Source organism: Megalobrama amblycephala, linkage group LG14, assembly GCF_018812025.1.
Source record: "Megalobrama amblycephala isolate DHTTF-2021 linkage group LG14, ASM1881202v1, whole genome shotgun sequence".
NCBI classification, from domain to species: Eukaryota; Metazoa; Chordata; class Actinopteri; order Cypriniformes; family Xenocyprididae; genus Megalobrama; species Megalobrama amblycephala.
Window position 1 is genome coordinate 34,620,031 of NC_063057.1, and position 16,638 is coordinate 34,636,668.

At 40.1% G+C, this 16,638-nt stretch overlaps 1 protein-coding gene across 1 annotated transcript in view; it reads left to right on the forward strand.

The window, feature by feature from the left end:
• LOC125244442 (NACHT, LRR and PYD domains-containing protein 3-like) overlaps positions 1-15,338 on the forward strand; it is a 52,605-nt gene extending 37,267 nt beyond the window's left edge. Inside the window, exons 8-9 of the mRNA XM_048154525.1 lie at positions 4,903-4,949; positions 14,818-15,338. Of these exons, the coding sequence (XP_048010482.1) occupies positions 4,903-4,949; positions 14,818-15,338 (568 nt within the window). The remainder of the gene's footprint in view (positions 1-4,902; positions 4,950-14,817) is intronic.
• The last annotated feature ends 1,300 nt before the right edge of the window (positions 15,339-16,638 follow it).

Genomic DNA, 16,638 nt, shown 5'->3' on the forward strand with positions numbered 1-16,638 from the left:
TCCTGAGTAGGGCGCCGGTTTGGCCATGGGACTGGCGGTGAATGCTGGTGAAGGAGCGGTGACGGAAGGTGCGGAAGCTGCAGCGGTGGATGGTGATGGTGAGGATGGCTGTGGTGTGAGTGAAACGGGTCGTTGGTGCTCATGCTGTGAAGTTGTTATGGTCCGGTCTTCTGTTACGTACAGAGACACGGAGGCAGAGGTATAAACAATCCAGGTGAGTTTATTCACAATAAGCAGAGCACAGGGTTATGGTAAGCAGGTAAAGAGTTCTTGAGAGATGAAGGGAATATAATACTGTCCTGATTCTTGTCTTGCAGATGCAGGTGAAGAGATGAGATGGTTGAAGCTGACGGAGACACTCACACACACAGGCAGGTAAGCTCACAAGGAGAGCGGGAGACGAAGGAGATGGAGGAGATGGAGGAGATGGAGGAGATGACTGGAGCAGGTAAGTATGGCGTTTGGAGTCCTTAAGGTAAGCATACATGTGTAGTAGTGCAAACGAGACCGGACAGTGAGTGTGTGTGAGTGTGGTGGTTATATACTGGTGCTGATTGTGGTGCTGATGAGTAACAGGTGGCGGTGATCAGTATGCTGGTGATTGAGTGCGTGGGTAAGGGAGTGAGGTGGAACCTGACGTGTCTGTGACAGCCATTGAGTCGTCAGAAAATAAATGCATAGTGACATCATAGCATGATGAACCTATGAATTGGCTTTTTGAACTGGTTCATTGAGCTGAACTGTCTGAAAAGAGTTGGTTCGCAGAAATGAATCGGACTTTGCATCACTAGTGTGTGTCAAACTCTTTGACGGAGAGATACTCGTTACGATCGGATATCTTTATTGGCTAACGATTAGCCAGTCGGTCAAAGGATTGAATATTAATTCAAATTGTAGGCATACTCAGTAATGGAAGATTTGGTTGTTAATCTTACAGCAATAATCAATTATAAACACACACACACACACACACACACACTAAAAAAAAAAAAAAAAATTAACTAGCCTTTACTGAAGAAAGCAAAAGCACCAAAAATAGCACATTAAACTAAAATTCCAAATGTATACTTGGCAGCCAGAACAAAAACAAAATAACACTAAACAAAAAGAGCAAAAAGGATGCAAATATGAAATAAGAATACGAATAAACCAAAAAAAGAAAATGGTCTGAAAAGAACTGAATAAATCAGAAACACCATGACATCAATCAAAACAAAGCAACAAGATAAAATAAACAGGAGCAATCAAAAAAAGGCAACGCAAAACAGCAGTGTCGAGACTAAGCTATGCCACGATAGACCGCACCCAATTTACAGGCCTAAAATACACAAAACAAACTATTAAGTTAAATTACATACCTTTAAAGAGTTAGTTCACCCAAAAATGAAAATTCAGTCATTAATTACTCACCCTCATGTCGTTCCACACCCATAAGACCTTCGTTCATCTTCGGAGCACAAATTAAGATATTTTTGATGAAATCCGGTGGCTTAGTCAGTTCTCTGTTGCCAGCAAGATCATTAACACTTTCATATATCCAAAAAGCTACTAAAAACATATTTAAAACAGTTCATGTGAGTACAGTGGTTCAACCCTAAATGTTAGGAAGTGTCAAGAATACTTTTTGTGACCCAAAAAATCCCAGCTTTTCAACTATATGTAATCTGATCCAGCAAAACCTTGAATGGTTTTAAAGATACCCATTTGAATAATGGTCGTCTACCATCTTTTTCCAATTGAAAACCTGAGAAAAAGCTTTTAAAGTTTTTTGCCTGTTTTTTTGTTGATATCTTTTAAAATCCATTAAAGGGGTAAACTATTTATTTTACAGCTTAATTTGACCAAAAGACATTTGTATATATATAAATGCTATTAAACCAGGCTGAAACTCAAATTATTTTTAAGTATTTATTTGAATAAATATTAAAAGGCACTTGTACAAAGATTTACTAAAATCAGAAAGATTGAACAGAGGTGCTACATTTTTGTTTGAGAGAGAGGGTGTGTGTGTGTGTGTGTGTGTGTGTCTGCATCCCTGACCGTCACCTCACGCATACACGCACATGTACACGCAGTCACAGAGAGCCTCCAGTGAGTTTAACGCTTTGGCGACTTTTGTATTGAACTATCTTTCTGATGAGATCTGCTAGCTTGTTTACACTGAGCACTGCTACTCTGACAGGAGGGTGGCTGGACTAATCACGTGCCGGTCAGTCGAAACAGGGCTTCCATTGACAAATGATCAGTGTTTGTCACTGTTTGTGTACATTTCTAAGATTTTTGATTGCTATACAATGTTATACAATGTTTAACACCATATTTGGAAAGCAGAGATAGTGACATTTCAGGGGATACCTGGAATTATAGGGAAATGCGCAAAAGTGACGAGAGGAGTTGAGAAAAACAATGTTCATTTCCAGCGAATTTTAATAGTCATCGTGCACTGTTCAAATTCTGTGTACACTCGTTATGGTCCGGGTCAAATTGACCCTAATTGGATTCTATACAATTCCACAAAAATCACACTATAAAAAAAAACATACAATCATGTTTAAATAATTAACTTTTAATATCAATATTTTTCACACATTACAAAGAATAAATATCTGAATTTATGATTAATAAAAATATTTTTAACCACTATTTTTAAGATGGCCCCTCCCCCGACCTGTGGGACATTTACCATTATACATTTATAACAATAATATCTTAGTCTAAACCTAAAGTAATCTATGACAAACTATATATCGTTTGAAAGCTTTCAGACTCTAGTTTTCATATTTGGTGACTGATTTTCAAAATAAATGACAGAACAATAGATACATAGCGATAGATTCTTCATTTGTGATGCGGTGCCAAACTATAACACGCTCTGATTCTTTCCTTATGTTTTTTTTAATGTGTTTTAGGGATCGAATTCAAATCAAATATTAATATTACTCCCCAAACTTCTAATGAATAGGATGTCTACTTCATAAATATTTTGAAAAGTATGGAAAATATGGTTCAGATCACTCAAACCATATATGGAAATCGAAGAGTCACCAGTGGAGTCTTGATGTCATCTAGTGAAAAAGTTTGGTACTGCGCACAAAAAGTCTTACTAAAACTTGTTTTTTTGAGATATCAACCTAAAATTCGGCACAGAACTTGTTCAGATATTTAACTTTGATTTTCTTGATGTTTTAGAGTTGAAAATGTTTTGTAAAATATATATTTTATATAAAATATAAAAAATATATATTTTATATATTTTAAATTTTCATAAACTTTTTTAAACTTTACTTTTACAACTTTTTTTTTTTTTTACTTTTTACTTCTACAATAATCTGTGAAGTTTTCCCTTTAAAAAGATACCAAACTTAAGTCTGTGCTCTGAAGTATTCAAAATTTTTAACAATTTAAGTTAGAAAAGTAATTTTAATATCTATGCTCAAAAAGTGGGATAGATAATTAACAGGTAAAACAACATTATATTTCCACAAACTTTGAAAATAAAAAGCAGTTAAACTCATTAAGACACTGACACATCAGTACTACAGTTGAGGAGTTCTGACGTACAACACAGAAGTGTTTTGAATTTAGGGTCTGTAGATGATTTTGAATGGTTGCCTATGGGGGTCAAATTGACCCACGAACAGTACGAACTTATAAAATTTCTGTATGCACATTTCACAACACATCAGTGTGTTGAAACTTTGCATGCATGTTCATGACCCTATAAATGAGAAAAAGTCACAAAATTTCAAGAAAAAAACCAAAGGTTTAATATTATATCAGGTAGCTTGAAAAAATAAATGATAGGTAATTTTTACCATCTGTGGCTGACAAAATATTTTTCTGTATTGAAATAAGTGTGGAAAACCTAATTTTTTAGCTTCATAAGGTAGTAAAAAAATAAAATAACAAAATATAACCAAGAAATGTTATTATTTTGGGTCAGTACAGTTGCCTTAGAGCGTTAAAATATGCGGGTCAAATTGACCCGCGAACATCACGAACGTAATAGTAATTTTGTTTGTATATGTCAAAAAACACCAGCATGTTGAAACTTTGCATGCATGTTCAAGATGATAAATGAGAAAAAGTAACAAAATATCAAGAAAAAAAACATAGGTTAACCAGTATTTCCAACAACTAGAAAATCTAAACGGGTCAAATTGACCCCCAACATAACACAAGGGTTTTAAATACCTTTACTCAGTTATCTGGACTACGAAACTTTGGGAGATTATTTTTGAATGTCTGTTCTTTGAAATTAGCTAAAAAAAAGAGAGAGAGAATTTTTCCACATTATCGGCCCGTATCTTAAAATGGAACAATGTGACTTCTGACTCATTTCTCCAGAACGGGTCACATATCTAGTGATGGCTGATTTCAAAACACTGTTTCAGGAAGCTTCAAAGCTTTACAAATCTTTTGTTTCCAAATCAGTGGTTCGTGATTTCAGTAAACGAGGCTTCATTACATCATAAGTGTTTCGCACTTTCAAGTTCACGTGATACACAATTTCAAGTTCACGTGATTTTGGCAGTTTGATACGTGATCTGAACCACTGATTCGAAACAAAGCTTTGAAGCTTCATGAAGCAGTGTTTTGATGCCCTTTCCTAAATACCCTCAATTAATAATCACCATGGGGCACAGATATCCGTGAACAAGTTTCACCACTTTAATAAACGTGCGATTAGTCAACTAATCACTTTTAAATGAACGACTACTAGTCGACCAGAAAAATCTTTAGATGCAGTTAGATATCGAAAATATGTGATTAATTGCTTACAGCCCTGCACTGCTGTGTGTGTGTGTCATTAACCTGATATAAAGACAATGGAAGTCACTAATATAGACAAACAAACCTGTGTATGTGTGTTTACTGACTAACTGTGTGTGTGTTTTCTAGTGTGGATCACGGGGGAGAGATCAGGATTACAGCAGGAGTATGCAAATGTATGTCTACGCTCACACACACACACACACACACACACACACACACACACACACACACACTCACTCTCTCTCTCTCTTCATAACTGAACATTAAACATTAACAGGTCCTTCCCTCAAAAACATATAATAACACTTGAATTCAACATTTACTTTCCAGCATATTACAGAAAGATCCTAACTTTAGAATCCTATCTTATCTGTTTGGTAATGATAGCAATTTCAGTCAGAACCTCATATAGGACAAAAAAAGGACAAAATTTCCTGTCTCTGATATCGTCAGATCCAGGAGCGAGTGATCTTTTGGCTCAAAGCCCCAGAGAGCAGGAGATGGCCTAAGAGGGAGAAGTGAGTGAGTTTGCATCTCCTCCTGGGCCGCCCTGCCCGGTATTTTCGGAGTTACTCAAGGTTATGGAATGCACCTTGAGCAGGCTGTAGCTGCCCTGGGAGCGCATTAGAAAGGAACCCACTCGCAGCAGGTTGGACAATCGGTTTCTTTCGAGCCATAACCCGGTAACTCCAGCGAGCCTTCCATTCCTTCCCGATCTGCATATTGAGATCAAAAAAGGCATGAAAGAACCCATACTCCGCTAGAATTCATCGACATCAGTGAGCTAATTTTGCTGATGTTGAGGGATTGGGCCAGCATGGGTATGTGTCGATGCCACCTATAGATGAGACGTTTACGAACTATCTCGCTACAGGGAGTGCACCGACACTAAAAGCTCCGTACTTACGCCGTTGTAAGTCAGGCTGGTGCTGCATTGCAAACAATGGTGGTGCTGCTAACGTATCAGGCTGATCTGCTAACAGATCTGGATCAGGGCCAGGGTCTGTCCGCTGAGCCGGTCGCGGAGTTGCGCTGAACCACGGATCTTGCTCTGAGGGCCACCAAACAAACTGCCTCGATTCGGGAGATCTATGGCGGGCATGGTGGCCACAGAGCGACATCTGTGGCTTAACTGTGCGAATCAGGGAGAAAGAAAAACGCTTTCTCCTCGATGCCCCGGTTTCTCCTACTGAACTTTTTGGCACCTCTGTGCAGGTGGTGGTTGAGAAGTTCAGGGAGGCGAAGGCTCGCTCCGCTGTGTTTAGATCTTGCATCCTGCTCAGATCCCGTTCTGGGCCCAGACAGCCGGGAGGTCCCGGGCCTTCTCGGCAGGCCCAGAAAACTAGCGTCGCCGCTCGTGCGCCTCCTCCTCCCCCGGAGTAAGTCGCAGAGACGGCGGGATGCAAGGAGGAAGAAACAGGATCTGAGGGAGGTGATCGAAAATCGGCCCCAGCAGCGCCGATGATCCATCTCCTCTCTCATGAGGGCTGTTTTTTGCCCTCGCTCTTCCTTCTTCCTCCACCTCCCGGTAGCACTCTTTGACAACTATATGCTACGGGCTTTGACAGTCAGGCTGACGATGTGGGCCTATGATGAATATTTTTCTGACGGCCTGCCATCTGGCTTGATAGTGAAAGTGCTTTTAGGCTTAAAGAACTTTGGACTTTATCCTTTTCCATGTGGAAGAAGCAAGGAGAAATCTGCGTTCTACAAGCCGCAGGAGGTAAGCCAGGTCCATTTTTATTATTAATGTAGACCTTGCTTTCCTGTATAGCTTCCCGTGTATATAGTCATTATTAGAGGGGTTGTTTGGGCGAATAACTGAATGCTAAGCTGGCTGTTTTACAGGCAGGCTGCTGATGGCCACTATGTTGTTTTTAGCCTCCGGTGCTTGAGTAGCTTCTCGGCTGATACTGTGGTTTGTAGCTAGAGCTAGCAATCACTATTTCAGTTATTTGTATCAGTTTAGCCGGTTTTTCGGCCATCTGATGCTGTCGCTTGTGTTGCTTCATTTCTCCTTATATTAAGAAGGTTTGTAATGAAGCCTGAGCATGGCTTGGTCTCTATAGGCCTTAGCTAGCGGGTAGGCTAGAGCTAGGTTAGGTGTTTGTTGTTTACATCACCCCTGTTATTTTCTATCCCCTTGCGGTTGTATAGTTCCTAGTTCTGGCCTCCTCCTGAGGGAGTTGGTGGCCGTTTTTTTGCCCATATTTCCCCTTGATATTTTTGTATGTAGGTGCTTTAGTCAGATCAACAGCTAGGGTGTTAGGTTGTTATTAGTCTTCCTGATGCTGTTTGTCTCAGGTGGCAGGCCCTTATCTCTGAGGAGATAAGTTGTGCATTACGCTAGGCCCCACTGCTCAGAACCTTTCATGCTTTAATGTTTTCACGTGAACCCCTTGTATTATTAAGTTTGATATTACGGTGTTTTGGCTTCGTAGCCCCCATTTTTCTTGGGTTCAGTACAAATGTCATATTTGTCCTGTGGAAAACATTTATCCTTATGGATGGCATGTGTGTTCAAAGCATTTTCTTTGCTTTGGGGTTCTTAGACTTTAGCCCTACATATTTATGTGAGCTTACTTTAGTGCTGCCACAGGTTACACTTGTTTCTGTGGTAGCATGCTGTGTTTAGCCTCTGTCTATGAACGTGGTGTTTTGTTGTACTCCCCGGTTAGGGTTTTGTGTTTCACTGAGTGCATCACCTGTTGGATTGCACACTCAGGGTGAGTGTAGAGGGTCCTATTCTGGTTAGAATAGTGTGATCTCGACTTCTCCCAGTCGATCTTGACCGCAGCAGCTGTTTTACATTTGCTGTTAGATTGTTGGCTCTTTATTATAGCTTCTCTTTAATACAGCTTGTTTTTGTGGCGCTGTTGGTCTACAATCACTAGTTTGCTCACGCTTTTTAGCACTGCCTTAGGCTTATGCTCACGTTATTTGAGGTGTTAGGCCTTATAGGCCTTCCTTAGACCGTGATAGCATATTTATATTTTCATTGCCTGTTGGAATGTGTAGGCTTAAGCTTAGGTTGTGTAGCTAGTTACCATCAGTTATCGTCTAGGGTCTGGAGCTGGTCCCCTTTGAGCTTGGGCCCTGTTATGACCATGGGCTGGTGCCACATGGTGCTCAAATTAGCAGGCCTTACCAGGCCTCCTTTGTAGCTTCTGTGTTGGCCCAGCTGAGCTGGTTATATCTAGACTCGTTCCATGGTTGAGTCATGTCTTATGACGCATGCCGCCATTAGCCATACCCCCCTCTGTACAAATAGGCCTTAGGTCAGGCCTTTCGTTGAGTTCTGTGGCGTAGTGTGTACTTCTCCTACCTATGGGTTTCTCGAGTACTGGCTTGCTGGCTGGCATCTGTCACAAGTTACCACTGGTCGTTGCCATGTGTTCATGGAAGTTGTAGGCCCCCATTAGGGCCTCCTTTCGTTATGCATGTTGGCACAGCTTGTATGGGTTTTTGTATGTCTCATCACCATGGGTGAGTCATGATTGCACTAGCTTATTTTTGAAGCTATGTATGTTATTTTATTCAGTTTGTTTTTGTTGATGACTGACAGCATGGTGTAAAAACTAGTGGACCAGTATAGCAAAATGGGCTGGATAATGCTTGTGTACAGTAATAACAAAAGATGAGGGGCAATGTGAAGGGAACTGAGTTTTCGTAGAACATGCAGATGTTGTTGTGAGCGTTTCTGAATGTCTGTTATGTGATGGTCAAAAGTGAGCTTGTTATCCAGGATGAGTCCAAGATATTTTAATTTCTCAACCTGTTCTATCATGTTGCCATGAATGGAGATCTGACTGAGACTGGGTGCATTAAAGACCAGTTCTTTTGTTTTCTCAACATTGAGATGGAGAAAATTGTCTGTGCACCAGTGTGTGAAATGTGATATTGTGTCGTGGTAAGCAGCAATGGTAGTGTGATCATTGAGGAGAGCCAGAATTGCAGTATCGTCAGAATATTTGTAGTATGTTGTAATGGGTGAAGGACTAATACAGTCATTACTGTAGAGTGTATAGAGAAAGGGAGAAAGGACACAGCCTTGAGGAGCTCCAGTGTTAGTTATGGTGGTGTCTGATGTGACAGGCCCTATCCTTACAGCCTGTGGCCTGTTGCTCAAGAAACTGTGAATCAGATGGATGTATTGAGATGCAACATTGAGTTGGTGTAATTTTTTTAATCATCTGATGACGTTGGACTGTATTAAAAGCTGAGCTTAGGTCCACAAAAAGAACTGCAGCAAAGTTACCAGATACTTCCAGATGTTGAAGGAGGGAATGAAGGAGACATACAACAACATCCTCCGTCCCTCGCCTGGCTTTATAGGCAAACTGATGTTTGTCCAGCTGTGGATTGACAGTTGACAGGATGGTGCGCAGAATCAGTTTTTCATAACATTTGCTCGCTATGGGTGTGAGAGCAACAGGTCTGTAGTGGTTGAGCTCTAATGGGCGGGGTTTCTTTGGTAGAGGAATGATGGTGGAATTTTTCCATAGGGTGGGCCACCGTGCTGTGCTGTATGATTCATCCATTATGGAATAGAGAACCGGGGAGAGTTCCATTGCACAAAGCTTGAGCACCCTGGCAGGGATGCCGTCTGGCCCCATGGCCTTGCCAATTTTACACCTACTCAGCTCCCGTCAAACATCCACCTCTGTAAAGGGAGGAGTTGTTGGTGGATCTAAAGGGAGAGCATTAAGTAGCTCATTGCAGACAGCTGAATAGTCAGTGACGTCAAATCTGGAATAGAAGGTATTAAGACTATTTGCAAAGGTTGTGGGATTGGTGATTGTGCTATGATCTTGTTTCACATTCTGTCCTGTCAATATTTTTATTTTCTGGAAAGCTTGTTTTGTGTTCATTGTAGAAAACCCATGTTCTATTTTCTCTTTGTATTTAAGTTTTTCTTTAATAATGTCATTTTTTATCTGTCTGTCTAGTACTTTAAGTGAAAGCCAATCCTTGCATTGAAATATTTTGTGTTTTTCAACAAGTTTGTGTTTAATCTGTGGGGTAATCCAAGGCCTGGATTTGGGGAAAGTTTTGTAGGTTTTTGTTGGTATGCAGTTATTCATACAAAACTTTATATAGTTCATTATAACTGACAGTCTCTTATCCAAAGTGCCGCTAAAAACGGTCCAGTCAGTGCAAGCAAGAGAACCTTGCAGACATGCAATTGCATCCGCCGACCACTGAGGAGCGCTGTGGACTTGTGGCTTGATGCGCTTCAGTTCCTGTCTGTAACCAGGAAAAAAGACCAAGACATTATGGTCCGAAGAGCCCAGAGGAGGATGAGCCCGAACAGCAAATGCATCCAAAACATTCCCGTAACACAGATCCAAGATATTTCCCTTCCTTGTGGGACAATGCACATACTGATGGAAGGAAGGCAGTACGCTGTCAAGACTGCAGTTGTTGTAATCGCCCATATAAAACACCGGGGCTCGGGGGTATTTACTTGGCATTGAGTTAGCATTCTCCGCTATTAGCTCTGCTGCTGCTCATATGTTACCAACCGGGCATGGACACCACCACGGCTGCCCCTTTTCCTCGGTCGGATCTCCGGAGGGATGTCAGCAGGTTTTTCGTTACAGAGAATAGATGACCGGAGTCGCAGAAGCTCGTCCCAGCTGTAGGTGAGTAGTGCGCCTCTGGTAACATCTGACTGTAGTGGCGTGAGCGCTGTGCCATTCTTGATAATCCACAAAATCACGAGGGTAATCCACAGCAATTTCAGCATTATGTCGTTGTTTAACTTAACCGCACACACTTGACAAAAACTTAATAACAGATAACTCACATAAAAGACGAAAAACTAGACAAAGCCAGGACAGTAACATGAGCTGACATGACAGATGTGTCATCGCAGCAGAACATGCGCCGGACCAAACCAATGGTTGTAGCAGTAAAAGGATTTGTGTCGCTGGCTGGCCGGGGCTCAGGCTGACTGATGACCTCCTTTTGTAGTCGGTCTTTTTAGCCTGAACCTTGATAACACTGCCACGAGCTGATGCCACGTGTCTGCTATAACCTCATGGGGCCTTCCTTAGCGCGTAATGGCGTACACTGTACTCCTCTTGCTTAAAGAGTAGAAGGTGCTTCTACCGAGTACACTGCTCGGATTGTGTTGGACGGGCTGTTTTTGTGGGAACTCACAGCTACCTAATTATTTGGTTGGTCATGCGCTTAGCATGCTATGTTTCCAGTCAAATGGCCTTATGGGCCATCCTGAATGCCACCTTATGGATTGGGTTCTGTTGTGATATAAAGCTCATTTTTAGAACTTTAGTTATGTTGTAGGCCCCTTCTGGTTGGCCTCCATGGCTATGTACCTGCAGTATGGTCTATCCGTTAGGTTGAGCTTCGTACTGCCATTTGGGTTGACTGTGTAATTGTGCTTAGCTCCCTAAGCTGGTCATTGGTTGTAGACTTCTGTGAAGTCTCCCGTTCAGACTGGCCCTAGGCTGGTTTGTGCTCCCCGTACCAGGGTTTCTTTAGCACACAGCCTCCTCAGCGCTTTATCAGAAGCTGAGTAGTTCCTAGTATGAGTGGTTTTACTCCCCTCAATACGAGGGTTTATAGCGCTCAGCTGAGTTCCGCTCTCCAGGATGCCCATCTCTGTGTGTGGGTTTGAGTTGCTTACTGCCTTTTCGCAGTCACTCTTTCCTGCTCTCCTCTTTGTAGTTTGCGCTTGGAGATTCTGTATATCAGACAAGGTTAGGCAGGCAAGGTTTGGCTTTCGATAGATTAGTAAGGCCTCCTTGGTGGCGTTGGGGGTGATTTTCTGTCGCCGGCCAATAGGATTGGAGTGTTGTGATTTTGGCATTTCGAACACAAGTCACGTTCCCCATAGCGTAATCAGCGCAGAGTCTCGTTCCCTGTTCTCAGGGAACCATGGTTACATGCGTAACCTGAGACGTTTTGTTCGCTATAGTATAATATATAATGTATATTAGTGTGTGTTTTAGTATTTGTTGTGTACTTATTTTGTTTTAAAATTATTATATTGTATTATTATTTCCTCCATTTGAGTTATTATTTCTATAGGGACTTTTATTTTGAGGTGTGGTTCCGATTTGAGCAAGTTAATGATTCACTGTTCCTGAGTTAAAAAATGAGTAGTTAAAATAAGTTTTTTTTTTTTTTTCTTAACTTACTGTTTAGTACCAGATTGATAAGAGCACAAGTTCAGAAATGTTCATTTTATTTATTTCAGTTTATATTATGTATATCTTTGTGCCAATTCAGTTGATCTAATTTGATTGAGTACATTTAGGTTGTTTCATTTGTAATTTTGTCCTATAATAGCAAATTGTTTTGTTTCGTTGTCAAATCTAGTTTTCCCCTGCAATATTTTATTGGCTTGTTTTAGTTCTTATGGTATATCGTGAGTCAGTGAATGGAAAATAATTGAAAAAGGAGGACATTCACAGACATCAGTGAGAGAGCAAATTTATTTTATTCAACCGGGTTACTATAAATAGCACAGTTTGAGAACTGCTTTTTTTATTAATGATAAACGATGAAGATTAGCGATGTTTGATGGTGGAAAGACTTTCTGAACACTCAAATGTGCTGCACTTTCATGAAAGAACACTGATAAATAATTACAGACTCATGAAATACAGTGATAGGTTTTGCCTTTTCTACCAAGCTTATCAAAACGTCTCTTTCTGCAGCTCTTCATTAAAAGCACACCTGTTATGTTTCTCTATTTTAATCTCGAGCCTGGGCTGCGTTCAGCCCTGACAAAACATTTTTTTAAACAGAAACGGAGGTGCGTTGAACACCCTGTTCTGATAATGCACGAGTTGAAACTACGGCAGCTGAGAAGGCCATTCTTTGTGTTCTTTTTGAAGAATTTTCAGAGCTAGATGAAATCGGTATAAATACGTGTTTAATACTGCAAAATACCCTCTATGTTACAGTCACTGCCCTTGCTGTCTAGAATAAGAGAGAACAGAGTTGTAAACGACTTTACTTGGACCCAGAGCTGTCTCTTTAATCCCGAGGTTTATATACATGCTGCTGATTGGGCTGACATTTTTGACACACCCACCAAACAAGAGCAAACGTATCTCAAACCCCGTTGCACACCGTTTCCAGGAAACATGTTGTTCAACCCGGAAACCATAGCAAAACATTGCGCACCAGTTTCAGCTTGAACGTGCCCAAAGAATACAGTAACCCAAAAAGTATCAGTGTCGCCTCTTGGGTTCTACGCTCTTTGACGTGCCCCCGTACCAAAGAGCTTAGAACCCAAGAGGCGACACTCTGATCATTTTTGGGTAACAGCCACTAGATGGCGCTTCGGTAGCTCGGCCGCCATTATGGGGTGAAAATACTAACTGGACCATTGAATCCTTCACATCTTACGCACCCAAAATCTGCAAATTTCACTGCCAAATCAGAAACGCAATAGAACAGTTTTTTAAATTAAGTCACCAGTAAATTGTATGGCTCCTACAGTAAATGTTGTATTGTCTTATATATGTTTTATTTTACCAGTTGTGGAATCCAACCAATCCTCCATCTGAGGTAACGTAGTTAGCCTACTTTGAGTATTTCCTTTTTCTGCAACTTTATTAATTTATTTACTATTAATAAATGTGTAAATTGAAGATCAACATGTTTGCGGCAAGCAATATATTTCAGACCTAGTGGAGTAATAGTAATAATATCTAGGTCTGAATTGAAATAGTCTATATTGTATGTTTTAATGGATCACGCTACAAACATAATGATCTTATAATACATGATGCATTGCCGTGTCCGTTATCGCACCATTATCTTTTGCTTTAATGGACATTAGTCAAGCTGTTATATTCATGTATTTATTGTCCAACATTCCCTTTTTCTGATGCTTTAAAGAATTTTAACCCAAACTGACTGGGTTTCTAGAGAGTAAAGGTTTTGTAAAAAAAATTGGAAGACTTAAACACAAAGTGTGTAAAATAAACTGTTAAAAGGATTTGATGATCACTAGCGATAGTATTTTATTCTGTGTTGTCATCATTCAGGTTGGATTTCAGCTTTAATGTACGTTTTTTTAACAAAGAAGCTGATATTGCCATAGAAACTAGTGGACTGCTGACTCACTTTCACCACAAAATGGCGGAAACGCAGGACTGCTGCTGGGCGCCTGTGTTGCAATGGAACTTTCTATTGAGTGTTGCTTCATGTTTGTGTATATTTTTTGCCTGTACTTCACAGCAGCTGCTCGTGCGTCTTTGGTTGCTTGGTAACAGACCTGAGAGTTGATTATCGAACTCGATCTATAGCGCTTTAAGATTTCTGAACTACAGTACAGATGAGATTTTATAAGATAAGATCAGCATCATAAATAAATGTAAGATTTGCTTCTGTAAAACAAATTTGTGAAAAATCCTAAATTGTCAGACATTAACTTAATTAAGTTAATTAAGCCTCAAGGCCCCGATCAGACAGAACGTGTTTTTTGGCAGTGAGTGTTTTTTGCCCTGAGAAATTGTCTGTCGCGGGTTAATCTCAATCATGCTAATTTTTCTGCTAATATGACAGTTTATTTCACAGCAAACCTGAGATTCTCGTGCGCTCGCGCTGTAATCCTTGATTAGACTGACAGGTCAGCTGATTCGGTGGTTGCCTAGCAACATAAAATCCCCACAGTGCACTGCTCTTTAAAAAAGTAAAAAAAGTCAGCCAAAAAAAGGCAATGCAGTGCACCTCGGCAAAAGGCAATGCAGTTTTCAAACCTGAAACACACATCCTGAATGATCGGGGCCTAAGACTTAACATAGAAAATCTCTGTAATAGATCCAGATGATTGCAAAGCATGCTGGGAACTAAAAATCCATTACCCAGTTTCAGTTCATTCAACACAAATGGATTACGTAAACTTCTGTTTTACATATTTAAGTTAATTTTACACAATAACATTAAAATGAAATGTTGAAATTAAGTACATTTAACAAACAACAAAGATAATTTTTACAGTGTAAAAGATCAGACAGATTAATAATTCCTGATTGTGATGTGTTTTCTCTCCATCAGATTCCCATCAGCTCAATCTGGATCTGAACACTGTGAATAAATATCTACATCTGTCTGAGAGGAACAGAGTGATTACTAACACTGACAAAGAGCAGTCGTATCCTGATCATTCAGACAGATTTGATCGTTATCCTCAGGTGTTGTGTAGAGAGAGTGTGTGTGGACGCTGTTACTGGGAGATTGAGTGGATTGATGGTGTGGATATATCAGTGTCATATAAGAGCATCGGCAGGAAGGGATTGGGTAATGAGCATGTATTTGGGTATAATGATCAGTCCTGGAGTTTGTACTGCTCTTCCTCCAGTTCCTCATTCAGACACAATAACATAAAGACTGAACTCCCAGTAAAGTCCATCATCAGGAGAATAGGAGTGTATGTGGATCACAGTGCAGGAACTCTGTCCTTCTACAGCGTCTCTGGAGACACAATGAGCCTCATCCACACAGTCCAGACCACATTCACTCAACCGCTCTATCCTGGGTTTGGTGTTTATATTGGATCATCAGTGAAACTGTGTTGATGAATCAGAATAGACTGTAGAGAGATTCTACCCATAATGCTTTGAGCTCATGATGAATCAGTAACAGTGAGATGTTATAGAGTCTCTTATTTTCTCTTCATTACATTAATACTACAGCTGAACTTCTGTCAGTGAAATAACATGAAGAATAAATGTGTGTAATGAATCCTCAGATAGACAGTGAGATCAGTGTGTGTGTGTGTGTGTGTGTGTGAAGAACATGCTTTAATGACTGTATTTACTTAACAAAAAATATTGTTTTACTTACTAAAATATGTAAAAATGTGCAGACTTAAGTTATTTGAACAGGTATTAACTTGATAGATCTGAGCACTGTGTTCAACTGGAAAATACACATGTTGATTCTGTGAGAGATCAATAGGGAAGAAAACAGAAGTGCGATCGAGGCAAACATGATGTGACTGTCAGCTAAAGAAATATCTCACTGTCAACCAGCACTGTTTACAGAAAAATGGAGCAGCTTGGTTCACTTTGTTACGGGTCAACTGTGGACGTGTGCCTGAACACAAGTGTATTGACCAGGATCTCCAGCAGATGGAGACAGTTTCATCACATGATATTCAACGGATCATATACTTAAAAATGTATAGTTCACCAGTTGTACATAGATATGAATAAAGCACTTTGATTTCGCAGTGTTCGTTTCTGTGTTTTTTGGAGCAGTTTTAAGGAAGTTATCATGCTCGTGTGTCACGCTCACAAACCAAGCCTACGTTAACATGGGACATTGCTTTCAATGAATCATCAAACTCAACGAACTTAAAGGGTTAGTTCACCTAAAAATTAAATATCCGTCATTAATTACTCCTCCTCATGTCGTTCCACACCTGTAAGACCTTCGTTCATCTTCAGAACACAAATTAAGATATTTTTGATCAAATCTGAGGGTGTCTGATCTACACATATTCAGCTCCTGGTTTCTCATGTTTCAGCTGAACTATTCTCAATTTTTTGAAATACTATTTTATTTTTACAATATGTGTGTAAAATGTACATAAGTGGATTTTCCCATTCTATACAATGCATTGATACATTGTATCTAATTTGCATATTAACGTGTTCTTGGAGCAACAAGTAATGAAAAAACAAGAGTAATAATGGTAGTAATTATTGGCAGCATTTTCATAATAATATCCAATATTTCATAGGAATATTGATATATAATTTATTTCCCTATTCACTTGTTGCGTCTCCCAAAATCCCTGATTTTCATGCTTTAAGCAGCTTTTTACTGGTGTCCTCTACTGAGTACATGTATGAAATCAATGCCCTGTTTTGT